This window comes from Mesoplodon densirostris, chromosome 10, assembly GCF_025265405.1.
Source record: "Mesoplodon densirostris isolate mMesDen1 chromosome 10, mMesDen1 primary haplotype, whole genome shotgun sequence".
Taxonomy (NCBI): Eukaryota; Metazoa; Chordata; class Mammalia; order Artiodactyla; family Ziphiidae; genus Mesoplodon; species Mesoplodon densirostris.
Window position 1 is genome coordinate 31,362,979 of NC_082670.1, and position 21,441 is coordinate 31,384,419.

The following is a 21,441-nucleotide window of genomic DNA, read 5'->3' on the forward strand; positions in this document are numbered from 1 at the left end:
TCAGGATGACCTCTTCAGCTCATTGACACTCACTAATCCCCTGTGAGCCTTGTCTGAGGATACAGAGATGCACAAACAGGACAAGGAGCCCGTAGCCCACTAGGGGGAGCTGCAGCAGACCAAGTGTGAATCAGAGCAGCTGGCAGCAAGGGAGAAGCCTCAGTTTCCCAGCTCAGCCTGGGTAAGGGGGCAGGCTCAGGGCTACGTGGCACAGGTCTACTCCCCAGCAAAGGGAAAGCATGGGAAAGGCACAGCCCTGCCAGAGGGACCACAGCCCAGGAACCCTCAAGGGAGGCAGGAGTCACTGAAAGTGGCCCTGCAGGCAGGGGTTAGGTCACAGAGGGCCACAATGCCATGCTAAGTAGTTCTGACCTTAACTTAGGGTCAGGGAAGCCAGTGAAGGCTATTAAAGATGACTTAACCGCCCCCCCCCCGAATCCCCAGAAGCCTATTCCCAGCAGCATTTGCAACCCTTGATGTTCCCAAGATACCCTTTATTGCCGACCAGGCCTCAAAGACCCAGCCCAACCTTCTGCTGTTTGGAGGGCAGCCAGATGAAGCAAGGACTGATAAACTATGGCCTGCAGTTGGTGGACTTATCACTTGTTTTTGTATGGCCTGTGGAAAAGGATGGTTTTTACATTGTTTAATGGTTGAAAAAAAATCAAAGGGAAGATAATATTTTGGCATGTGGAAAGTATGAAACAAGTTCTACTTATTTGTTTACATGTTGTCTTTGGCTAGTTTCACACTGTAATGAGGGAGTTGATAGTTGTGACAGAGACCGTATAGCTTGCAAAGTCTAAAATATTTACCCCCTTACCTTTTACAGAAAAGCTTTGCAGACCCCTGATCTAGCTAAAGCTAAGTAGGGCCTCGGAGGGAGCACAGACTCAGCCTGGGCAGAGGCCTCCGGCTGCTGCTCGGACTGGGACTTCTAGTTAGGAAGCACCACTGGCCTTTCAAGGAGGTCAGGGGGCCACTGAGGGGAGCTTAGATAAGGGGCCATGGATGAATCAAGCAACCGGAGGCATCAGTACATCAGGGACTATTTAAGCATGGGGAGTAGCTCTGGCTCCTTAACCCCCAGAACAAGCAGCCTCCCAAGCTCAGCACCTGCCAGGCGTGCCCTGTCAGTTCTGGTCTTCCCAGTTCCACCAGGCTTACATCTCTGAATTCCTGAGCTGACATCCTCCTGGGCCAACAGACCTGACATTCAGATATGTTGGACAGCTGAGCAGGTCTGCATGGCCAACCAGGGCTCCATCTCTTTGCCTCAGTTTCCATGTTCTGTGGGGACATGTCTCTTTGCACCACTTTTGCTCATCTGATTGTTAGTATGTTATTTTTTGATGCAATGGCACATGGAAATTTGCCTTCATTTTCTGTTTCCTGGAGAGTTTAAAAAACGATTGTTGTGTATTGATCCCACAACTTGGTAAGCTACCTTATTAATTTTTCATTTGTCTGTCAGTCTTTTGTTGTTTTCTACTACAACCCTAGCTATCATCTGAGAACAATGATAGTTTGGTTTCTGCCTTTCTAACCCTTGTATCTCATATTTCTTGTTACACTGCACCAGCTAGGACCAGCAGAACAATGATGTGTGGAAACGGTGATTCTGGGCATCCCTGTCTCCTTTCTGATCAGAAAAGGAACTCTTCATCATTGAGCATATTTTCTCTTTCTGCTCCTAACTTGTTATACATCTTAATCTGAATGGGTATCAAAATTATTTTTCTGCATCTGTTGAGAATACTGTTTTTAAATTTTCCTTTAGGGCTTCCCTGGTGGCGCAGTGGTTGAGGGTCTGCCTGCCAATGCAGGGGACACAGGTTCGTGCCCCGGTCCGGGAGGATCCCACATGGCGCGGAGTGGCTGGGCCCGCGAGCCATGGCCGCTGAGCCTGCGCGTCCAGAGCCTGTGCTCCCCAATGGGAGAGGCCACAGCAGTGAGAGGCCCGCGTACTGAAAAAAAAAAAAATTTCCTTTATGTGTTTAATTTGTTAATAGACTTATTAACATTAGACTGAAATTATCCATTTCTTTAAAGTTTTGTAGAACTTACCTATAAAAATGCCTGTTTCTATTGTTTCCTATATGAAAATATTTTAACTAGGAACTCAAAATTTTTTAATGGCATAGGTCCATTCAGGTTTTCTACTACTCCTTGAGTGAATTTTGTTTAATAATTTTTCTGGATGTTTCTTGAAAGCTTTAAAGATTATGGCATACTATTTCCTTTGACTATCTTTTTAGTCTCTGTTCTATCTCAAGTATGTCCCCGTTTTTCACTCCTAAAATCGTTTTTCATGTCTTTTCCCTTTTTTTCATGATCAGTTTCACCAGCGATTTATCTATTTTATTACATAATTTGTTTTCTGCTTCTTTAATTTACTTTATTCCTTTATTTTTTTTAATTTCTGCTCAACTTTTTCTCATTATTTCTACTTTTTGAGGGTCAGGTCTGTTGTTCTTTTTCTATTTCCTTAACTTTAATACTTAGCACATTAAATTTCATCCTTTCCCCTTTTCAGACATAAGGATTTAAGACTATAAATTTCTTTTCAAGTACTATTTTAGCTATATCCCACAAGTTTCAATATATAGAATTTTTTATTATAATTCAGTTTTAAGGATTTTGATGGTATGGTATACCTTATGGTATGTCTGTTGATCAGAGATCAGTGGTATCTGTTTAAAATGTTCAATTATTTTTATATTATCTTTTCACTATGTTGTAGACATACAGTGGTGTGTATGATACTGAACTTTTGTATTTGAGACTTCCTTTGTAATCTAGGATGTGGTTAATATTTATAAACACTCCACGTGTGCTTGAGAAAAGTATCTATTGATATTACCTAGTTGTTGGATAGGTCTAAATATGTTAAATCTATTAAATCAAGCCAGTTAATTCTGTTGTTCCAAACAAACAAAAATCCCACTTGGAGACTCCCCGGGACGAAGCTTGGAGAAGGGAGAGGCTGGAGGTGTGGAGCTCACACAGGGGTGGGGAGGAGGCACGGTGTACACCTTCTCTGAGGTAGGATGATAAAAGTGGGGCTGAGGGGAGGGGAGGACCACTCTGGGCTGGAGGGGTCAAGAAGTCTGTTTTAGGCATTGTGGGGCACCAAGGAGAGGTGTCCAGGAGGCAGAGGCTGATGGCTGAAGTCATGGGCAAGAACAAAATCTCTCAGGGGAGTGGGGTGAGAAAGCCAGAAATTGTGGTCTAAGCCATTCTGGAATTGTAAATGGAGCGTCTTTGGTAACCTCCTCTTTAATACCCATATCAGCGTGTCTTGACTCTCTAAGGGCACAGTATCTGTGGCCTGGGGCTGTGACTGAGTCCTACCTACCTGCCATTGTCAGCCCAGCCCCAAAATGTCTGTCCTCCTCCTGCCGTCACACCCACCAGGCATCGCTTTCTGTCTTGGGCGTTATTTAGTGTTCCAGGCCCCCTGTGACTAAGAAGCTAAAATGTAACCCTAAATTGGTTCAGCCCAGAGCAGATTATAGGCAGAGAGAGGTGCAGGGGGCGGGTGACACCACAAAAAACCCTGACCTACTTAACTGTTCTGCCTGCCACCTGTCCTGCCCGAGGCACAAGTCACTGCTCAATGTTCAGGTCTCAACTGGCTGGATTTCTAGGTCATCCACTGGGCCCAGTGCCTGCCTGGCCCACCTGCACCAGATGAGGGACCGGTAGGGCTGTGGTACTTACTGCTGGTGGGTGGTGAGGAACTCACAAACAGGAGGCACAGAGGTTACACATCAGGAAGGACCTTGCTGGTTTCAGCTGGGAAGGATGTCATGCGAGCTCAGGATCCTAGCAGGCTTAGGATCCCTGGGATGTGAAAAGAGAAGATGCCTCTCTGGAATGTTTTGGAGGCTGGGAGGAAGGTGCACCACGCCTGCATTACATGCCCCCCTATCTCATGAAACCGTGTACCTTTCCATGCTCTTCACTGCCTGGGGGGGGGGGGGGAGAGAGAGAGAGAGAGAGAGAGAGAGAGAGAGAGAGAGAGAGAGAGAGACGAGGACTGACACAGAGATAGAGAAACAGACTTAAACTTACCTGGTGCTTTGCAGTTTAAAAAATATTTTTCCAGCCTTTAAACCTTTCAGCCTCGGTTTTCTGGAGTAAAACAGGCATGGCAATAGTTAGCACTCCATCGGAGTCAGTATATGTACGAGGAGCGGCAGGTGAACGTTATTCATTAACTCAGTGGAGTTTCACAACCGGGAGAGGTAGGCAAGGCTAGTAGTATTACCCCTGCTTTACAGTTGAGCGGCTTCGAGATGGAAAGTGCCTGGCTCAAGGTCACCCGGACTTAAGGGTCAGTAGTCTCTGGACCCCCATCTGCCAGGGGTCAGATGAGAGGGGCTGCGTGGATACAGGCCGCGCTCCAGCCAGGGGGCGCGCGCGTCACGGGTGACGTCACTTCCCCTTCTAGCGGCGGGCGGGGCTGAGCAGAACCCAGGCTTCCCTCGTTCACGCCCCGGCCCTGCGGTTCTCGGCTGTCCCGCCCGAAGGCAGTGGCCGTTCGCACTTGGCTGGGGTGAAGGAAATGAGGCCTGGTTCTCGAAGCTTCGGGGGCTGAAGATGCGGGGGAGGGGGCCGAACGGCATGCAGGGAGAGCAGCGAGCCCACCAGGCTGAGGTCATCCTAATGACTCTTGGCACCACGTGTCTCTAGCTAGGGTCCTCACCTCCTGCACCCAGGCTCTGCCGCAGACCCCCTTAATTTCCTTAGCAAGCCGTACATGTTACCCCGTTTAAAGAACAAGGGATCTGGGCCACAGAGGATAGATGGCTCGTGCAAGATGACAGAACTGGTACTTGGCAGGCCCAAAATGGAATCCTAGGCTCTGAATCTGAACCATCACCGAACCCGTAGGAAGGCATGGGAGTGAGTAGCTGTCATGAGCAGAAGCCCCTGCTTTGTGGGGTCTTGCTGACTCATTTAGCACTTGCCCGGCTGTCTGGAGCCGGAACGCCAGGGGCTGACTGGCAGGGAGCATCAGGACCGCCGAGGCTCTGAGGGGCTCTAGTGAGCACATGCTCTCCCAGAGGCGACCCGTGCAGGAAGCCAGGTCGGGCAGAGATGAGCTGGAGAAGCCAAGCTGCTACAAAGGCCCCTGATGCGTTGGGGGGCGGAGCAGGGGGAACGCCGGCTCTGCCCATCTCCACACTCACTGCCGACCTGCCCCAAGAACCAGCCTGGCCCCTCTTCCTCAGACTGCCACTCTTCCAGTGTGTCAGGACTTGGGTTTCAGGCGGGGCCTGCCGGCCACAGCTGGGCTATCTCTTTAAGGTGACTCTGCACTTCTCTGCTCACATCCATTTTGAATCCCTATCAGAGTTTAACATTCTGAGGATAATTTTCCCAACAATTGGGGGTTTCCTGTCAAGCACCTGCCCCCATCATACTGCCCCCCACCATACTCTTTCCATGTTTACCGCAAAGAATACAAACACAAGTATATTGCAATTCATCCGTTATACCCGACGCTTCACTTCTATTTTTAAGGACGGCTGCTAATTTTACTGGAGCTCTTAGCTCTTCAAAAGTTTGAAGCTGCAACAATTCACCATATAAGATTAAACAAGAGGGAAATTTGTGTTGCAGTGGCAGCCACCCCAGGGAATACAGCAGCCTAATACACAGACCACCCCTTGGGGCAGAAACGCCGCACGGAAGGAAGGTGACGACCAGCACAAGTTCAGCCCTTGCCCACCTTACAGGAAGCAAAGTGCTAGGAGGAAAGGTGGTGAGGCCCCAGGGCGGCCTGCCTCCCACATTCGGTGTTGTCTGCAGAGCGCCCACCTGTGGCCGGGGACTATCACTGCAGTTGGTCGGCAGGAGTTACTTTTCCTAAGCCCCCAGAGCTCCCCATTCTCAGGTGAGGACACTGAGGGTATGAGTGAAACGAGTGAGACTCATATTTTCTGGCATTTGCATTAGAAAAAAATTTGGAAAAAAGAGTCCACTCATTTTCTTCATCAATTCCAGTTCAGAAATATGTGACTGTAATCTAAATGTTTGTCCTTCAAGCCATTGCTGGAGTTGTGAGAAACCTACTTAACACCCATCTGTATCTTGTGGGAACAGGCACTGAAATGAGTGCTACCACACAGCTGGAGTCTGGCCTGTGAAGACCGTGAGGCTGGACAAGCAGATGCAAGGAAGCAAACATCATCGAGTACCTCTGGGAGCTTGAAGAGTGAAAACATAGAATGTAGACCCAAACCTGAAAAACATGACAGTCTGGTAACTGGAGTAAGAGCATAGTCACAGTTACAAAAGTTCTGAGGTGCAGAGGGAGAAGGAATTGTAGAAACTGGCTGTTGCTGGTGGTGGTAATCAGGGAATGTTTGGCGTGCCCCAGGGAGAGACCCGCCTGTGATTAAATGTTTTCAGATTATTCTGCGGCCGTGTGTGGGATGGGCTGCAGGAGACCTGGCAGGAGTCCTGAAAGGCCAGGCAGGAGGCAAGGGACTCAGGGAAGAAGCACAGGGTCCCTGAGGGGCTGTGGTGCTGAGGAAGGAACACAGGAGGACTCTCGGAAGTTGAGATGGAGGGAGAGGGAGCAAGGGTGCAGTTTCCTCTCGGCCTCGTGGCCAAAGGGCACCACCGCAGGGACGAGAGAACACTCAGGGCACCCTTTGCTTTTGAAACTGATAGGAAAGGAACACCTCGTTTCCCAGCAACCTCAGATTCTGTACCCTGGTTTGGCGTGTACCCTGGGGTATTTCTGTGGACTCCAGTTCCCCCTATGATGATATATTTAACTCCCCTGTTAGGACTTCAGAGCTCATCAAAAGCCCTTAAAAATGTGCTAACAGCCCTTAATGAAGCCTGAAGCCTTCCATTAAACTGTCAGAAGTAAAGCCCTGACAGCAGTACCAAGGGCGTGGGGCATGGGGGCAGTGGCAGCTCAGAGGCCAGAGCTCTGCTTTCACTTCCTATCTGGAAAAGCCCTTTTTGAGAAGGGGGACCCAGCGGCATGGCCCCGTCCACCGACGCCTCTCATGGTCCCGAGCCACCGCACACCTCCCTTGGCCAAAGTTTGCGAAGAGCAAGGGGGCCCAGCTTCCCTGAGGACACACAGGCCCCTTGTTCGCCAAGAAGTCTGCCTTGACTTCGGTGTCAGGGCCGAGTGCCAGGCAGGGCAGAACCCTTGGGCTGTAACCTCTTCCTGCTGGGAGTGTGGGAGCGCAGCCAGGAGCGTGGGGGGCCAGGGTGGTGGAGCTGGTCATGTGTAGAGAACTCAGCCCCCGGGCTGCGGGGTGAGGACAGAGTGGAGGGGGTGACCGTGATGACAAAAGAAAGACGCGGCACTGTCTCCACCCCCAGGCCTATGAAAGAAGGGATGAACCGGCAAAGGAAAATGGCCTTTCTCCGACTCGGCCAACAGTCTGGGTGTCCTGGCTCCAGGCCTGTCCCTCCTCTGCGGCCCCAGCAGGAGGTACTGTAGTCACTCTGAGACTAAGAGGACCAACCCCCACCCCCACCCTCACCCCCGTCTTGGACCCTGGCCCAGTGCTGGCCAAGGCCCATCTGGGTCAGGCTCATCCCCCCCAGACTCAGACTGCCATCCCTCCAGCCTCTCCAGGGCACGAAGCCATGGCTGGAGCACACAGGGAGCCATGGAGGGGGAAAAAAAAAAAAAAAAAAAAGTTTATTTAATCAGAGAGCCTTTGAAGGCACCTGGTTTGAGTGTAAAAAAAAAAGGCAGTAAAATGGCAACTGTACAGGGTTCATGATGGGCAAGAACATGGAGAGGTGGGGGGAAGAGGCACGTGGGGAGAAGGGGGCAGAAATATCAGATAAGACTTCAGAACAAGCAGTCCTGACCCCTAGCCACCCCTGGTACAGGCAAACAGATAGACACATGACACACACTCTCTGAGACTAGGAGCCTCTGCGGCTCTGCCAGGCAGGGATCAATCAGAGCCAAGTGCGAGGGTGGGGGGGGCACATGAGCAGACACAGAGGCCGTGTCCCCTCCCTCAACTCTGACCCTCAGGACCACAGTGTCCCCACCGTCCATCCTCCGAGGCTCTCTCCTCCAGGCCTGGATGCTGGGCCCGGCACAGGCCGTGAGACAGAAGTCAGCTAGAAAAGAAAACCTCCAGCGGTCCCCTGCCCATCCCTGAAGGAGAAGGAAGGCAGGAGCAGGCGGCCAGTGCCATCCTTCCGTCCATCCTCGGTCACACGATTGCCCGGAACAGGAAGGAGAAGACAGCCCCCAGCGCCAGGCCCAGAGACAGAAAGAAGGCCATGACGGCTCCAGCTGTCTCTGCCTCGGCTGGCTTCACTTTCCTAAAGGAGGGAGGGCGAGCCTACCTTAGGACGGCCCCTACCCCAGCTCCACCCAGAGCATCGAATTCTGCTTACCCACCTGTCGTACTTCCCCTCTTGGGGGGATGTGTACTGGGGCTGTCTCTACCTTTCCCTGGGAGCCGCTCCCTCACCCGACCCCTCTCCCACCCACGACTGCCCGGGACCCTAGGGCCAGCGGGCTCCTCTCTCAGCCTGGAAACCCTGAGCTCCAGGATCGGGAATCTTCTTTTGCCCTCTCTCCCTCTATTGAGTGTCCCCCACTGGAGCACTAGCCCCCTCCTAAGACCACCACACTCCCCACTCACTTGGGCCCAAAGCACATGCAGAGACTGGCGAGATAGCCGTTGGAGAAGGCGAAGGCAGCCATGAAGAAGATGAACCAGGCATCGTGCTCGAAGACCACAGGCAGGCTGTGGCGGGGATGGACGTTACACAGCAGCAGCAGGGGCACGAAGGCCAGCCGGGCCAGCACCAGGATCGGCAGCCAGCGGCTGTCCTTCCCAGGCTGCGGAGACCAAGCAGTGTCTCAGTCAGGCTGCGCCAGCCCCCAGGGCACACCCAGGCCCCCAGGGCTCCAACCAAGGCCCCCAGAGCTCCATTTGGGGCCCCTCAGGATCTGAATTGAAATCTCAAAGCCTAGTTACCCTTCAGGGCTACTGACTGGGAGGGGGCATGATAGAGCCTTCTAGAGTGCTGGCCATGTTCTACATCTTGACCTGGGTGGTGCTTATCAGGGGTGTGTGTATGTTTACTTGTGTGTGTATATACAGTCATTAAGCTGTTCACCTACAACGTGTACACCTTACTATACGTAGATTGTGTCTTGGTTTTTAAAAAAGCCTGGTCGCCTTTCCACCATACTTTCTTGGTTCCCTCTCTGGGCCTCAGGCTGGACTCTCCCCTCTCACAGGGTCTTGGTGCCCGCCCTTCCTTCACTTACCCACATGGTGAAGGCTGTGAGGCTCCGGCCCAGCCAGTCAAAGATATTGAAAGTCAAGAAACAGGACACAGGAATGAAGTAGTCTCCTGGAAGAGAAAGAGTAGATTAGGGAACGGTTAGCAGGTCCAAGAGAGGCAGAATCTACAACCCTGACCCTCACTGGGACTCAGTTCTCCCAGCTATAAGATGGAGAAGATGCTTCCAGCTCAGGGAAGGGCAGATGGACCAGGAGAGTCTGGCTGGGGACACAGCAGTCCAGGCTCCCCTCCCCTGGAGTCCTAGCCCTGCTGGAGCCCCTGTCCTTCCCCATCCTGGGAACCCATGGGGTCCTCACTCCAGGCGCTGGTGCCCGCAATGCTGGACTTGACCTCAGCAGCCACAGCAGGAAACATCCCGATAGTGATGGTGAAGACGAAGCAGACGGAGAGAGCCGGGACTAAGATCTGGAGGAAAGGGACTCAGGTCTGTGTCTTCATGGTGGTTGTGCATCATTAAAGAACCAAGATTCCCCAACACACACACACACACACACACACACACACACACGTCTGTGTCTTCATGGTGGTTGTGCATCATTAAAGAACCAAGATTCCCCAACACACACACACACACACACACACACACACACACACACACACACACACACACGAATCCAGGAAAGTGGCCAGTCTCCAGGCAGAAAGGGAGGGGATGGGGTCTTCCCAGGTGGTCCAGTGCGTAAGACTCCGCGCTCCCAATGCAGGGGGCCCGGGTTCCATCCCTGGTCAGGGAACTAGATCCCGCATGCACGCTGCAACTAAGAAGCCTGCATGATGCAACAAAGATCCCAAGTGCCGCAACTAAGACCCGGAGCAGCCAAAATAAATAAATAAATATATATTTTTTTTTTTTAAAAAAAGGGAGAAGATGGGCAGTGCCGGGAAGGGGGAGGGTGGGGTGGGGAAAGGAACAAAAGGAGAGAAAGAGGGTGAGGGGTAGAAGGCAGGATGCCCAAGCCCCACATACATTTCGGAGGATGGCGCAGACAGAGTGGCTTTCTTTGGCGGGCTGAGAGTTGGGGGCTGAAACTCCAGCCTCCTCGTGGCCTGCTTTTGATTCCTCTCCTGGGGGGTGACAGGTTGTGCAAGGATCTTTAAGTTGTGGGAAGGACAGGGCAAAAGATGACACAATCCCCAAAAGGGCTGGGGTCAGCTGGGGGTGGACATTCCCTTAACCAGTGCACAGCCCCGCCCTGACACTTAGCCCTGACGGCCTTCGAACTCCCACTGTGCAAGTCCCCTGACCTCTCCCAGGAGCCTCAGGTCAGGTTACGCCCTGTCCAAGAATCTGAAATTGCTTCCCAATGTCCTCAGGCATTCAAGGCCACCCAGGATCTCCCCCCAGCTTCTCTATCCCAGCCCCTACTTACTACTGTTACCCCTCACCCCACCCCGGTCCCCCTCGCCTCTGGCGGCACGCTCATTCTTGCCCTCAGCTCATGCTGCCTCCCTGCTGGGCAGACTGTCCTCCACCCCAGCTTCCTCAGGCTCTTCAGACCTTTGCTAATGAGGTCCAGCTTGGTCTCCTGCTCCCCGGGCCCTTCGAGCTTGAGTTGCTGGTAATAGCGGTAGAATTCCTATCAAGTGAGGGAGACCAGGAAGGTGGATTCAGAAGCAGAATCTCCAGAATTTCCACCTCCCCCAGGTTTCATACCCAGAACACCCTTGATCTGGAGTCCTGGACCCGCCCTAGACCCCAAACCCGGTGTTCTCCAAGAGCTCACCAGCCTCGGCAGGCCCAGATAACAGGCGATCGTCAAAATGATAACCCCACAGGCTGTGATAAAATAGCCGAAGGCACTTTCCGACAGCTCCGAGCCACCTGGGGTGGAGGGTGTCAGCGATCAGAGACAGGCCCCCGTCCCCTTCTCCCCACAACAACCAGGGCGACAGGCGGACAGATGGCGAGACTTACTGGCGATGGCGCAGATCATGGCCACAGAGGCAAAGAAGCCTGCCAGGCCCTGACCACTCATGATGGGGGCTGTGTAGCTGGCGGGCAGGAGGCCGGCCAGGCCAAACAGGCTGCCCTGCAGGATGGCACCGAACGCTGGGGAACAGGGTGGGCATCAGCAGGGGAGGGAGGAGCCGGGTGGGTGGCCGGGGCCCCTGTAATTCCTGCTTTACTCCCAGTAAGTCTTGACGCTGAGCAGCCCTTTTCTCCCCACTCCCAGGGCCTCCTCTCCCACACCTGGTCCATGCCCGCTCAGGCTTCTGAATCCTGACCACCCAGAGGGAGGAAGAGATTTCTCTCTGGCCAACTGTGGGTGTGAAAGAAAGGGGCAGGTATGTGGGAAGTTCTCTGCCCCAGGTCCCCACCCAGCCCCGCTTACAGTTAATGAGCATGATCTTGATCATGGTGATGACAAAGAAGGGCGGAGCGTCCAGGGGCACCTTCACCAGGATGGCAGTGATCAGGAACACCAACAGGATGGCCACCAGGCTGCCCAGGATCCGCACAGACTGGGGGATCCTGCCAGAGAGGCCACGATGGCAGAGACGGGTGGTAAAGCCAGGGGCTCAGCCCAGGGAGGGCAGGAGGCAGTGAGGGGTCAGGGTGGGGGCCCAGGCACTCACCTCTGATGCAGGAAGGAGTTGAGGCAGGTGAACAGCAGTAGGGGCAGCATGGCACATAAGGTCATGACGTTGTTGAAGATGGCGCTGAGATAGTTCCGCTCTGGCAAGGGTGCTGAGGGGCTGGCCGAAGCCTGGATGTCCTTGCTCGGTTCAGCAGGGACCAAGGACGCATTCTGGGACATGTCCAGGCGGTTTGTGAAATACTGTGAGGGTTGCACAGAGGAGTGTTAGAACCTCTCTCCCCGTGCCCACAGCACAGATCCAGGCCCTACGTGCCCAGTGGACATGCCCCCGGAAGCCCATCCCACACATCTCACCGCAGTGGCTGTCATGAAAAAATTCCAGGGTAGCAGCGTCCCCAGACCCAGCATAAAGAAGATAAGCCAGACAGCTTTGTACCTGGGGATGGAAGGGGAAAGTGAGGCCGGGTGACTCACCATCCCACCCTCCTTCCCAAATCAAACCTGGGGCAGCCCCCTCCCCTTCTATCTCTCCAGCTGTCCCAGGGCACAGGGCATGCATCCTCCCATTTGTGTATGTGGAGGGAGAGGTGGCCTGGGATGGGGGAGAGGGCACAGATGAGTCCCGAGAGGGAAGGGGACCAGGGACATAGGACCGAAGGGCATGGCCAAAAGGACCATTCTCAGCCCCAAAGACTCAGGGGACGCTGCAGGCTTGGGAACCAGTGTGACCCACACATCCGGAGGTGGTTTTGGAAATCCTGCTAAAGGCTAGGGGTGGGAGGGTGAGTGAGAAAGCAAACACAAGTCTTCCACCCCCGCCAGGCAGGCTGGAAGTGATTACACTGTCAGGGCAGGGCCGTGTGGCTCTCCAAAGAGGATTCTGAGGCCAGGAAACTCCCAGACCATTCTGGATCTAGGAGGGCAGGCAGGCAGGGAGCCTTGGGACATCTGGGAAGTGAGGGAGCTGTTTTTTCCTGGCCTAGACAGAACCAGCTTTGTAGGTTGCACCACGTAGGAGAGGCCAGGAGGGACCAGGCCACTGGACATCATCTGGGCCCCAGAGTGTAAATAAGCACCACCCAGCCTGGGCCAGGTCACTGCCCCAAGCCCTACACCTCAGGGCCTGTCTGGGATGGGACAGCTTTCCCCAGACAGCCCTGGGCCCTCCCACTGTGGTCTCCAGATGTGTCTGCCATACTTTCCCCAGAGCCCACACCTGCTTTCTTCACAGAGCTGGCAGGGACAAGCCCAAGGCAATGAGCAGATGGGTCTAGCCAGAGCGCAGGGCCTGGCCGCACCAGGTGGAGGCCTGGGTAAGCACCCCAAGTGGGCAGGTCTGAGCCCTGACAAGTGCAGCCCCCCCATCTCCCTCATATATTCCCCACCTTGAGGAAGAGAGGTGAAGCCTTGATCGAGAGGCCCAAAGGAAGGGAGAATTCCCAGCCAAGGTCCCACAGGACAGAGGGCCAGAGTGGGGCTGGGTGAGTGCCACAAGGCCAATGGAGAAGGGGAAGGGGTTCAGAGAGCTGCCACCAGGTGGGGGTGCTGGGATAGGGCGGCAGGCAGCCTGGGAACAAAAGACACCGGGGAGGGAACCAACCAAACAGCTTGGGGCCTGTACTTACTATGTGTCCTTAAATTCCCTCCCACCCAAGTAAACCTCACATCTCTTTTACAGGTGGGAGATGGTTTCAGAGAGATAAAGCTAAGTGCCCAAGGTCCCACAGCTAGAAGTGGCCTAGTTCCATGGCCTTTGGCACAGGGGGACAGGATGGGCAGGGGAGCGGTGATGGGATTGGGGGGCCTGGGTGGAAGGCTGTTTTGGCCCCCAGGCACGGCTTCATCAACTTTTTGGGGGCCTAGACTCCTGGGAGAACTTGCATCCAGCTACAACCTCTCCCCCCAAAACACACATGCATGATCATGGATGCAGGTCTAACTGGAGGGAACTCCTAGGCTCCCGAGGTGGGGAAGTGAAAGGGAGGTCAGAGTGAGGATCAGGGCGAGGCAGAGGCCAGCCCTGCCAGCCGGCCAGCTCAGAAATGAGGTGTGCTGCCAGATGGCTCCCCACGGTGGTGGCAGGAGCTGGAAGCTGCTGAAGAGTAACACTGGAAACTCCGACAGGCCAGGGAGGGGCTGCTGCCCACCACCCTGGGCCTCACCGGAGACACCCCCATCAGCACCCAGCCACAGCACGAAGGGTCCCCACCCCTGATGCAGACCTGACTCAGCTACCTCATAGCTGGAAGGCCCGTCAGTGGTGGCAACCCCAACTTCCAAAGGATATGGCACCCAGCCTCCTGGAGACCCCTTTCCACTCCCCTGGATTCACAGCCCAGGTCCCCCAGTACCTGTCCTGAGGCTGGTGACTGGTTGTCATGGTGATGGCGTTCTTGGTTATGCCTGGCTGATAGCTTCCTCCCTCCGGTGCTGGCTGGGGGCAGAAGCAGTGTGAGGTCCTGTCTTGGCCCTGCTTCCCCACAGGCCTCTGCAGACTCTTGGTTGCGGGGTGAGGAGGGCAGGGCGGACAGAACGGGCAGGCTGAAGAGTCCAGAAGGCCCCACTCCCGGCCCTGCCTCTCAGGACTGCTCCCTCTGACCCCTTGGGCCTGGCCCGCTGGGCCCCCCTGCCTGCTCAGGCTCTACCTGGCTCCCGGCCTGGCCTGGCCACTGCCACCGCTATTTTTATCCAGCAGTTGAAGCAGTTTGTAAGCAAGGAAACAGGAGGGTGGAGAGCAGGAGGGAAGGAGGAGGAGGTATGGTTGAGAGGGAGAGAAGAACAGTTAAAGGCAGGGGAGACAGCGGGAGGGGTCAGGGACAGTGATGACAGTGGAAGTGGGGACAGAAGGAGGGAAACAGAAAGGAGATAAGAGCGAGAGGATAGGGGGAGGGAGGAGGGAGGACACAAAACAAACAGATCCGCAGGAGCAGCAGCCTCTCTGCAAGTCTGACCTCTCTGCACTCCCAGGGAGCCCCTGGGCTCATGGCTAGGGTGGGCTTTGGAGAGCCTGTCCCCTCCTGGGGGCACCCCAGACTCCAGTCGCTCTGCTGGTGGCACCCTAACCATCCTTTCCAGCCACTGCCCAGAGGCTCCCTGGTTGCTGGCCAGTCTTCCAGGAACATACTTCAGGATGAGTGTGGGGACCCAGCCTCTCCCCTGACCCCCAGTCCTGGCCACAGGGTCATCCCATCCCCCCCGGATTCCTCTCTGACTCACTCCCAGGCCCCTGTCCTCTTCCCCTTTCTGAGAACAAAGTTGGAGGGAAGACTGGAGGGATGGGAGCAGAGGTTGCCTAGTCCCCAGGCACCCAGCCTCCTCCCTCAGTATCCCTTCCCTGCTCGGGCAGGGAGAGGCTCTATGGCACCAGCAGAGGAAACAGCTTTCCCTCGGATGGCACAGAAAGCCAGGCAGGCGTGTGCTGGCGTGTCCCCAACGTGTGGGCCTAGCTCTGGAGCCAGCTCTACCGTTTTGGGCGAGGACTGGCTTCCTTGCCCACCTGGACCAGCACTCAGACTTGCCCAGACTTGCCAGCAGAAGGGTGGGGGCAGAGGGGACCCGGGCGGTCCGTGGGAGGTGGTCCTAGCTCAGGCTCAGGCAGCAGGCCTTTTCCATGGGCTCCTCCAGAGTAAAAGGGTCCAGAATGAAGGTGGCAGCACAGGGCATGTCAGGAGAGAACCCCCCAGGCCTCACTGTGGGAGGGAGCAGCCCCATTCTGAGAAGCCTCCGCACAAACACAACCAGGGAGATAAAACCCAGCCCTGTAGCTTGGGAGATAAGACAGCCAGCAGTCTCAGCAGGGGAGCTGAGGGGGTAGGTCAACTCACAGGTGCAGCCAGTGCTCCAGACCCCAGCCTGAGACCACAGCCCTGGGGACCCCAAGAAAGGACCTTGATGGGCCTTTCTACCCCCCCCCCCAATAATTCCTCTCAAGCCCTCCCTGGGTAAACTCCAGCCTCTCCAAGGCCTTCCTCAGCCCCCCAGCCCACATCTGGGCCATAGGGCAGGGAGGGGAGGGGCAGACCCACATAGCTCCAGGTGGAGGCGCTCTTCCTTTCCACAAATATTTACCGAAGACCTCTGCATGCCAGCCAGGCACTGTTCTAGGCACTTGGGACAGTGGTGAATGACAGTTTATACATTTTCTAGAAGGATGGGGACGAGAGGGCTCTACACTGGGGTGTGGGCAGAGGAGGTGAGGGGAATCCCCCCCAGCTTCTCACCTCACCCTAACCTGTGCTCCACCCTCACCCCCCACAGGCAAGATTCCTGGCAGTAAAGAGCAGGTGCAGCAGCTTCAACGCAGGCAGGAGATGGCGGGGTGGGGGGTGGGGGGACGGAGAATAGATTATCTCCCCTTCCTCAGTAAAATCTCTCTTAGGCTCAGAGGAGTATTTCTTTCTGCTACACCCCTTCTCTCTGTTCTCAACGGCCCTCACCCCAGTCCTGGGCACAATTCAACTCCAGGAGCAGCCCGCTCCCCCTGCCCACATCCTGACGTTCAGCCGACCAGCCCAGGTATTTTGTTTTTGTCTGCCTTTGCCCAGCAGCAATCAGGGATTTGATACCAGCTCAGAGCATCTGGTGTTCCTCAGCCATGCCTTGGCCTGCCGAGATGAGGCCTTGAAAGCAGCCACCAAACTGAGCACCTCCCCAACTCCAGGCCCCAAACACGTCTCATGCACCGCAGCTTCTAGAGACACCCCTGTGGTAACATCAAATTCACCACTTCCTTGGATCCCACATAGGGCCAGCCATTACCTGGAGATACCTTCTCCTGCCCTTGGTTGCCCTCGCAACCGCCATAAGCTAATACAAAACTGTCTCCACTAGAACAGACGAGGACAGCTGAAGTTCAGAGAGGTTGAGTCATTTGCCAAAGGTAACAGAGCGAGTGAATGGGTGAGCTGGAATTCAAACTCAAGGTGCAGCTTACTCTAGGCTCCTTCCGGGGTGGGGAGGGAGGTATAAAGGCTGCTTCCCAGCCAGCCTCCTATACTGGGAGATAGGGTAATTCTACTCCAACTAAGGGGTTAAAAATAAGGTAGGGGTCGAGGTCACCTCCAGCCTGAGCTAAGCGTCAGCTGTAAGGCACTCCCCCACCCCATTACACACACATCCTGGCAAGGAGAGCTCACACAGGCAGGAGGACAAGGCAGGAAGGTCTGGAGGTGATCGAGAGGAATGGGCAAAGGGGCGGCCCTAAGAGGGGTGAGGGGCAGGGGTGGGACCAGCCCTCCTCCACCACAGCTCTCCCCTGGGAAGAAAATCTGGGGTATGTCTTTGTTCTTTCTCTGAGTGAAGCAGGGGTCATCTCTCCGGGAGTAAATGAGGACGCTACCAGGAAGGGAGGCCAGGTACACGAGTTCGGCCAATAGAAGGCGAGGGTTAGAGACAGCTCCTCCACCTCCATTCCGCCTGCCCTCTCCCCCATTCCCTGCACCCAGCGCAGTTAACGGTGCGGCCCCTCCCCAGTACCAACGACAAGAAGTGACCGAGATTAACCTTCAACTCGCCCGCCCCTTGCAGAGGTCAGTGCGGCGACAACCGGTTTCAGGCCCGGGAGCCAGGTCGTCCACGCCCGCTCGGGTCCGGGTCCCCGCAAGGTGCCCCTGCACCCGGGCCTCGACGCGCCACGTGCTGCGCGGCTCCGCACGCTCAGCGCGGGGGCGGGCTGGGGCCCGGGGATGGGGGCTGCGGCCCACCCCCCCACCCCGCCTCCGCTCTCCCGGCCGCGCAGCTGCCAGGCCCGGCCTCCCTGCTCTCGTGGCAGGCGGCAACCGGCGCCTTCCACCCCGGCGACCCCCGGCCCCCGGTTCCCCGGCCCCCAGTCCCCGGGTAGCACCTGCTGGGAAGGAGTCCTCCCGCGTGGAGGTTTGCGCGCTCTCCCTGCCACTTCCCGCGCCCGCCTGAGCACATTCAAACCCGCCCTCCGTTCGCCCCGCCCCGGCTCGCCCCGGCCCGCGTCCGCTCTCTGGCCTCCGCCGAGGCCCCGCCCCCCGCACGCCGACTGCCGGCTCAGAGGGACCCCCGACCCGAGACCCTCCGTCGCCTGGTCTACACCTTGCACTATTTCTGTAGATAGGACCTCTGGGGGTCCTGCCACGCCAAACCCTGCCCCATCACGGAGCACGTGGGGCTGGAGGGTATAGCAGCCCCCTGGTCTCCGCGCTGGGGTTACACAAACTCCTACACAGCTGTCTCGGGACTCTGCCAGCGACAAACCCGCTCAGACAGATCCGGACGGCCCCCCCCCACCGTCGCCCCTACACCATCTCAGACGTTCTGTTATGGCTCCCTAAGCCCCCTCCCACACCATCTCTTTCACACTGCACCTTTTTCCTTTCCAGCGCCCCCTTCCCTTTTCAGTGCCACTTTCAGTGCCACTCAAAGTCAGACTATCCTTTCCTCTCCCCAGACCCCACGCCGGGGATCCCTCCGACGGAATCAGCATGATGTGTGACCTGGGTTTTCCGACACAGATCCGCTCACCCACAACTTTGACTTAGAGAGGGATGTGTGTGGCGTAGCAGGGGGAGCCACAGCCCTGTGGCCTTCTCATGATTCACCCTTTCTAAATCCAGAACACTGGAAAAGCTGAGGCAGAGCTGGCAACGGGAAGAGAAAAAGCCCGGAACAGCCTTATAGCCTGAGTGAATCCTATGGTCCTGATACTCAGAGGTGGAAGCCTTGCGGAGCCCCACATCCTCGGCCTGGCTGAGGAGGAAGGGGGTGGGCATGCTGAGGAATGATCAGTCCTTCTTTACCTCCAAGGGAGGGGGAAGGATTCCCTCCTTTTTCGTTGGTCAGTAAATCTGGGGGACGGGGGGATCACTGCCCCTACAGCAGCCCTCACTATAGGAGGACAATCCAAAGGCTAGAGAGACGCTGAGGACAGAAAATCCAATCCACCCCCCACACCCTTGCCCCAGTTACCCAAGAGGCCTGTACCCTGGAGAAGCCATAGACACTAATTAACAATTAGCAGTACTAACATCGTAGGGATAAGGCAGAGTCACGCCTTCTCCGCAGAGAACAGACTGGGCTCTGAGGGGAAGGGTAGTTTTTCTACTTAGGATTGATCAGTGGACACACTCCAAGATACTCAGAAGGGCTGTTCCCAGCCTACTGGCTCAGGGCCCCACAGAGACATGACACACCAACATCTCCTGGTCTTAACCAAACAGAGGGCAGGAAGAGGGGTACGCGTGGTATTTTTCTAGGCACTGCCCCATGCCTTGAGGGCAGCTTCATGTCTGGGTCTCCCTCCCCCCATTCCTAACCTGTGTTTGTCCAGCCTCTCTCTTCCTCTCCTGGCCCTCTTCTCCCCTTTTGCTCGGCCCCTGTCTCTCTCCCCATCCTCATTTCCCGTCTCTAAGTCTGTGGAGGTGGCAGGCCTTAGGGTTCAAATGGATCCCCCAGGCTGGTGGCCATTCGCTGCAGCTGTGTGCAAAGGGGGCTGGAAGTGGAAAGAAACTGGAGGGAAGTGGTGAGGGTCACAGGCCAGACAGCAGAAGACTGGTTTCCCTCCCCACCCGCGCTGAAGCTCAGCCTGCTTACTAGATGGCAACAGCCAGGGCTGTTATTGCTGGACAGAAGCCTGTCTGGCACTCTCCCCGCCTGGGCCCCCAGCCAGTACCCACACCCCTCCAGAACCACCTCCCTATGCAGAGATGGTTGCTGGGTGCCAGGGCCCTCTGCTGGACAGCCTCGGAGCCCAGACTCACAGTGGCCTGTGCCCTCCAGGCCCAGCCAGTCCTTGTCACCCTCTGCCCAATCTTTTGGCTCCCTCAGGTCCCGGGTACAGGGGTAGGGTGTGAAGGTCTGATCCAGCTGCACCCCACCCCCACCGGATCCCCCACCTACTTGAGCCTGTGGCTTGCTCTGATTCCCTCCTCCCCCTTCCAGGCCCCAAGCCTTCCTCATCACCTCACACAACCAGTCCTATCCTTCCCCAGCCCTGCCTCCATCTGTGTTTGCTGGAAGTGGGTTTGCTTGGCTCCGCAGTTTTTCACCAACGCGTCTCGTGACAGTTATGTTCTTAGTCCTGTTTGCGACTCTATCTCCATGGTCCTCTGGCAGGCTGGGACTAGGGAGAGGCCAGAGAGGCAACTTGCCTGAGTCACAGTATTTAAGGGGGCGCCCAAATATTCCAGAATCCAGATAAATAATGTTTAAAGGCAATATTTTTTTAAAATCAAAGTTAATGCAAAAAAAAAGAAAAAAAAAGAAAAAAATCCATGATGAACAAAACATCAACTAAACTAAAGCCAGAATCCGGCCCTCTCAGGGTCGGACACCTCAAGTCCCTCACCTTTCTTGTGGGTGTGTACGGGGATCAGGGTTCAAGAAGACTGGACTTGGTTTTCCAGCTTCATTTCAGACCTCTACCCCTATCCTCTGCTCTGGGAAGGTCTCCGACCTTGGAGACAACTGACTGTGGTTAGGGTAAGGTAGTCATCTCACCACGGCCTCCAAAGTCTGGGAAAATGATCTCCTCCGCCAAAAACCGCAGATGCAGACTCCATTGATTTCCCCCGCCCCACGAGCTCCGCGTGCTCCGCTCTCCGCCCCGCCCCACACGCGCAGACCCCGCCCCCTCGCTGCGGCCCCGCCTCCGCTCGCAGCGCACCTGCAGGGACTTCGGAGGGGTCATCCGGAGTCGGGGAGCGCGGACGGAAGTTCACAGGCCAGTCGGCCCCTGGTCCCCGTTTGGCCTCCTCACTTCGGAACTGGGGCCGTCGTTGTGGCCGGAAACCGCAGTCCGCGCCGGGTCTGACCGGTCTATGCCGCCGGGCGGCAAAGGGGCTGCAACTGGCGATCCCGGCGCCAGCCCCGCGCCCCGCGGCCAGCTCGGTCCCGCCGGCGCCGCTTGGGAGTGAGGAGCGCTCCGGAAGGCTGGCGGGAGGGGAGGCGCGGTCCCCTCCTTATTTCGGAGCGGGCGAAATAAATAAATAAAGGCGCCCGTGACCCTGGAGGGGACCAGGGGTTCGAATCCCCTTCACCCCGCCCCTCCCCCGGGCCACCTTCCCGAGGGGGCCGAGCACGTGCACTGGCTTTTCAGGACTCCGGGAGGAAGATGGTGCCGGGGTGTGGGGAGGCGGGGGTCTGGCGGAAAGGCCCGCTGGGCCGGCTTGGGGGCCCACAGCTCTGGTCTCGGTTCTTCCCCCAGGCCAACCTTCTGAGGAGTATGCTAACAGGGTGAGGGTCCTGAAAGGAGCCTGTACCCCTCACTTTCCCGCTTTGAACCGAGAGCCCAGGACTCGCTGGAGGAGGGTGGGAGGGAGGAGTATTGCATGGGAACCTTAAGCAAATTATCCGGAGGCTGGTATGCAAATGCCTCTGACAGCTCTTGTTTGATCCCCGAGGGGCCTCCCACTGGGGAGGGGAAATAGGTGAATTCCTCAGATCACACCCCACCCACCCCCTACCCCTTAGATCCCATCCTGAGCAGAGGACCCCTCAGGGGTATGCATTTCTACACTGCTCCTCTGGGCGGCTGCCCACAGGGTCCCTCAGCAAACAAATCTCCCTTTTGCCACACCACTAGCTGCGAAGAGTGTCCACGCTTGCTGGA

General features: G+C 56.0%; 1 protein-coding gene across 7 annotated transcripts; it reads right to left on the reverse strand.

The window, feature by feature from the left end:
- Positions 1–674: 674 nt before the first annotated feature.
- SLC29A1 (solute carrier family 29 member 1 (Augustine blood group)) lies at positions 675–20,396 on the reverse strand. 7 transcript variants are annotated; one of them, XM_060110624.1, is made up of 14 exons: positions 20,331–20,396; positions 14,219–14,301; positions 12,222–12,303; positions 11,905–12,107; positions 11,661–11,800; positions 11,243–11,377; positions 11,052–11,149; positions 10,826–10,904; positions 10,295–10,392; positions 9,624–9,732; positions 9,290–9,375; positions 8,655–8,854; positions 4,078–4,137; positions 675–1,967 (listed from the first exon to the last, which is right to left on the reverse strand). In XM_060110624.1, the coding sequence occupies exons 2-14, from the start codon at positions 14,245–14,247 to the stop codon at positions 1,733–1,735; spliced, it is 1,554 nt and encodes a 517-aa protein (XP_059966607.1). In that variant the 5' UTR covers positions 14,248–14,301; positions 20,331–20,396; the 3' UTR covers positions 675–1,732. The 7 variants fall into 7 exon arrangements, with proteins under 7 accessions (XP_059966607.1, XP_059966608.1, XP_059966605.1 ...); XM_060110625.1 differs by lacking the exon at positions 20,331–20,396 and adding an exon at positions 18,200–18,297; XM_060110622.1 differs by lacking the exon at positions 20,331–20,396 and adding an exon at positions 17,710–17,786.
- Between the last annotated feature and the right edge of the window lie 1,045 nt (positions 20,397–21,441).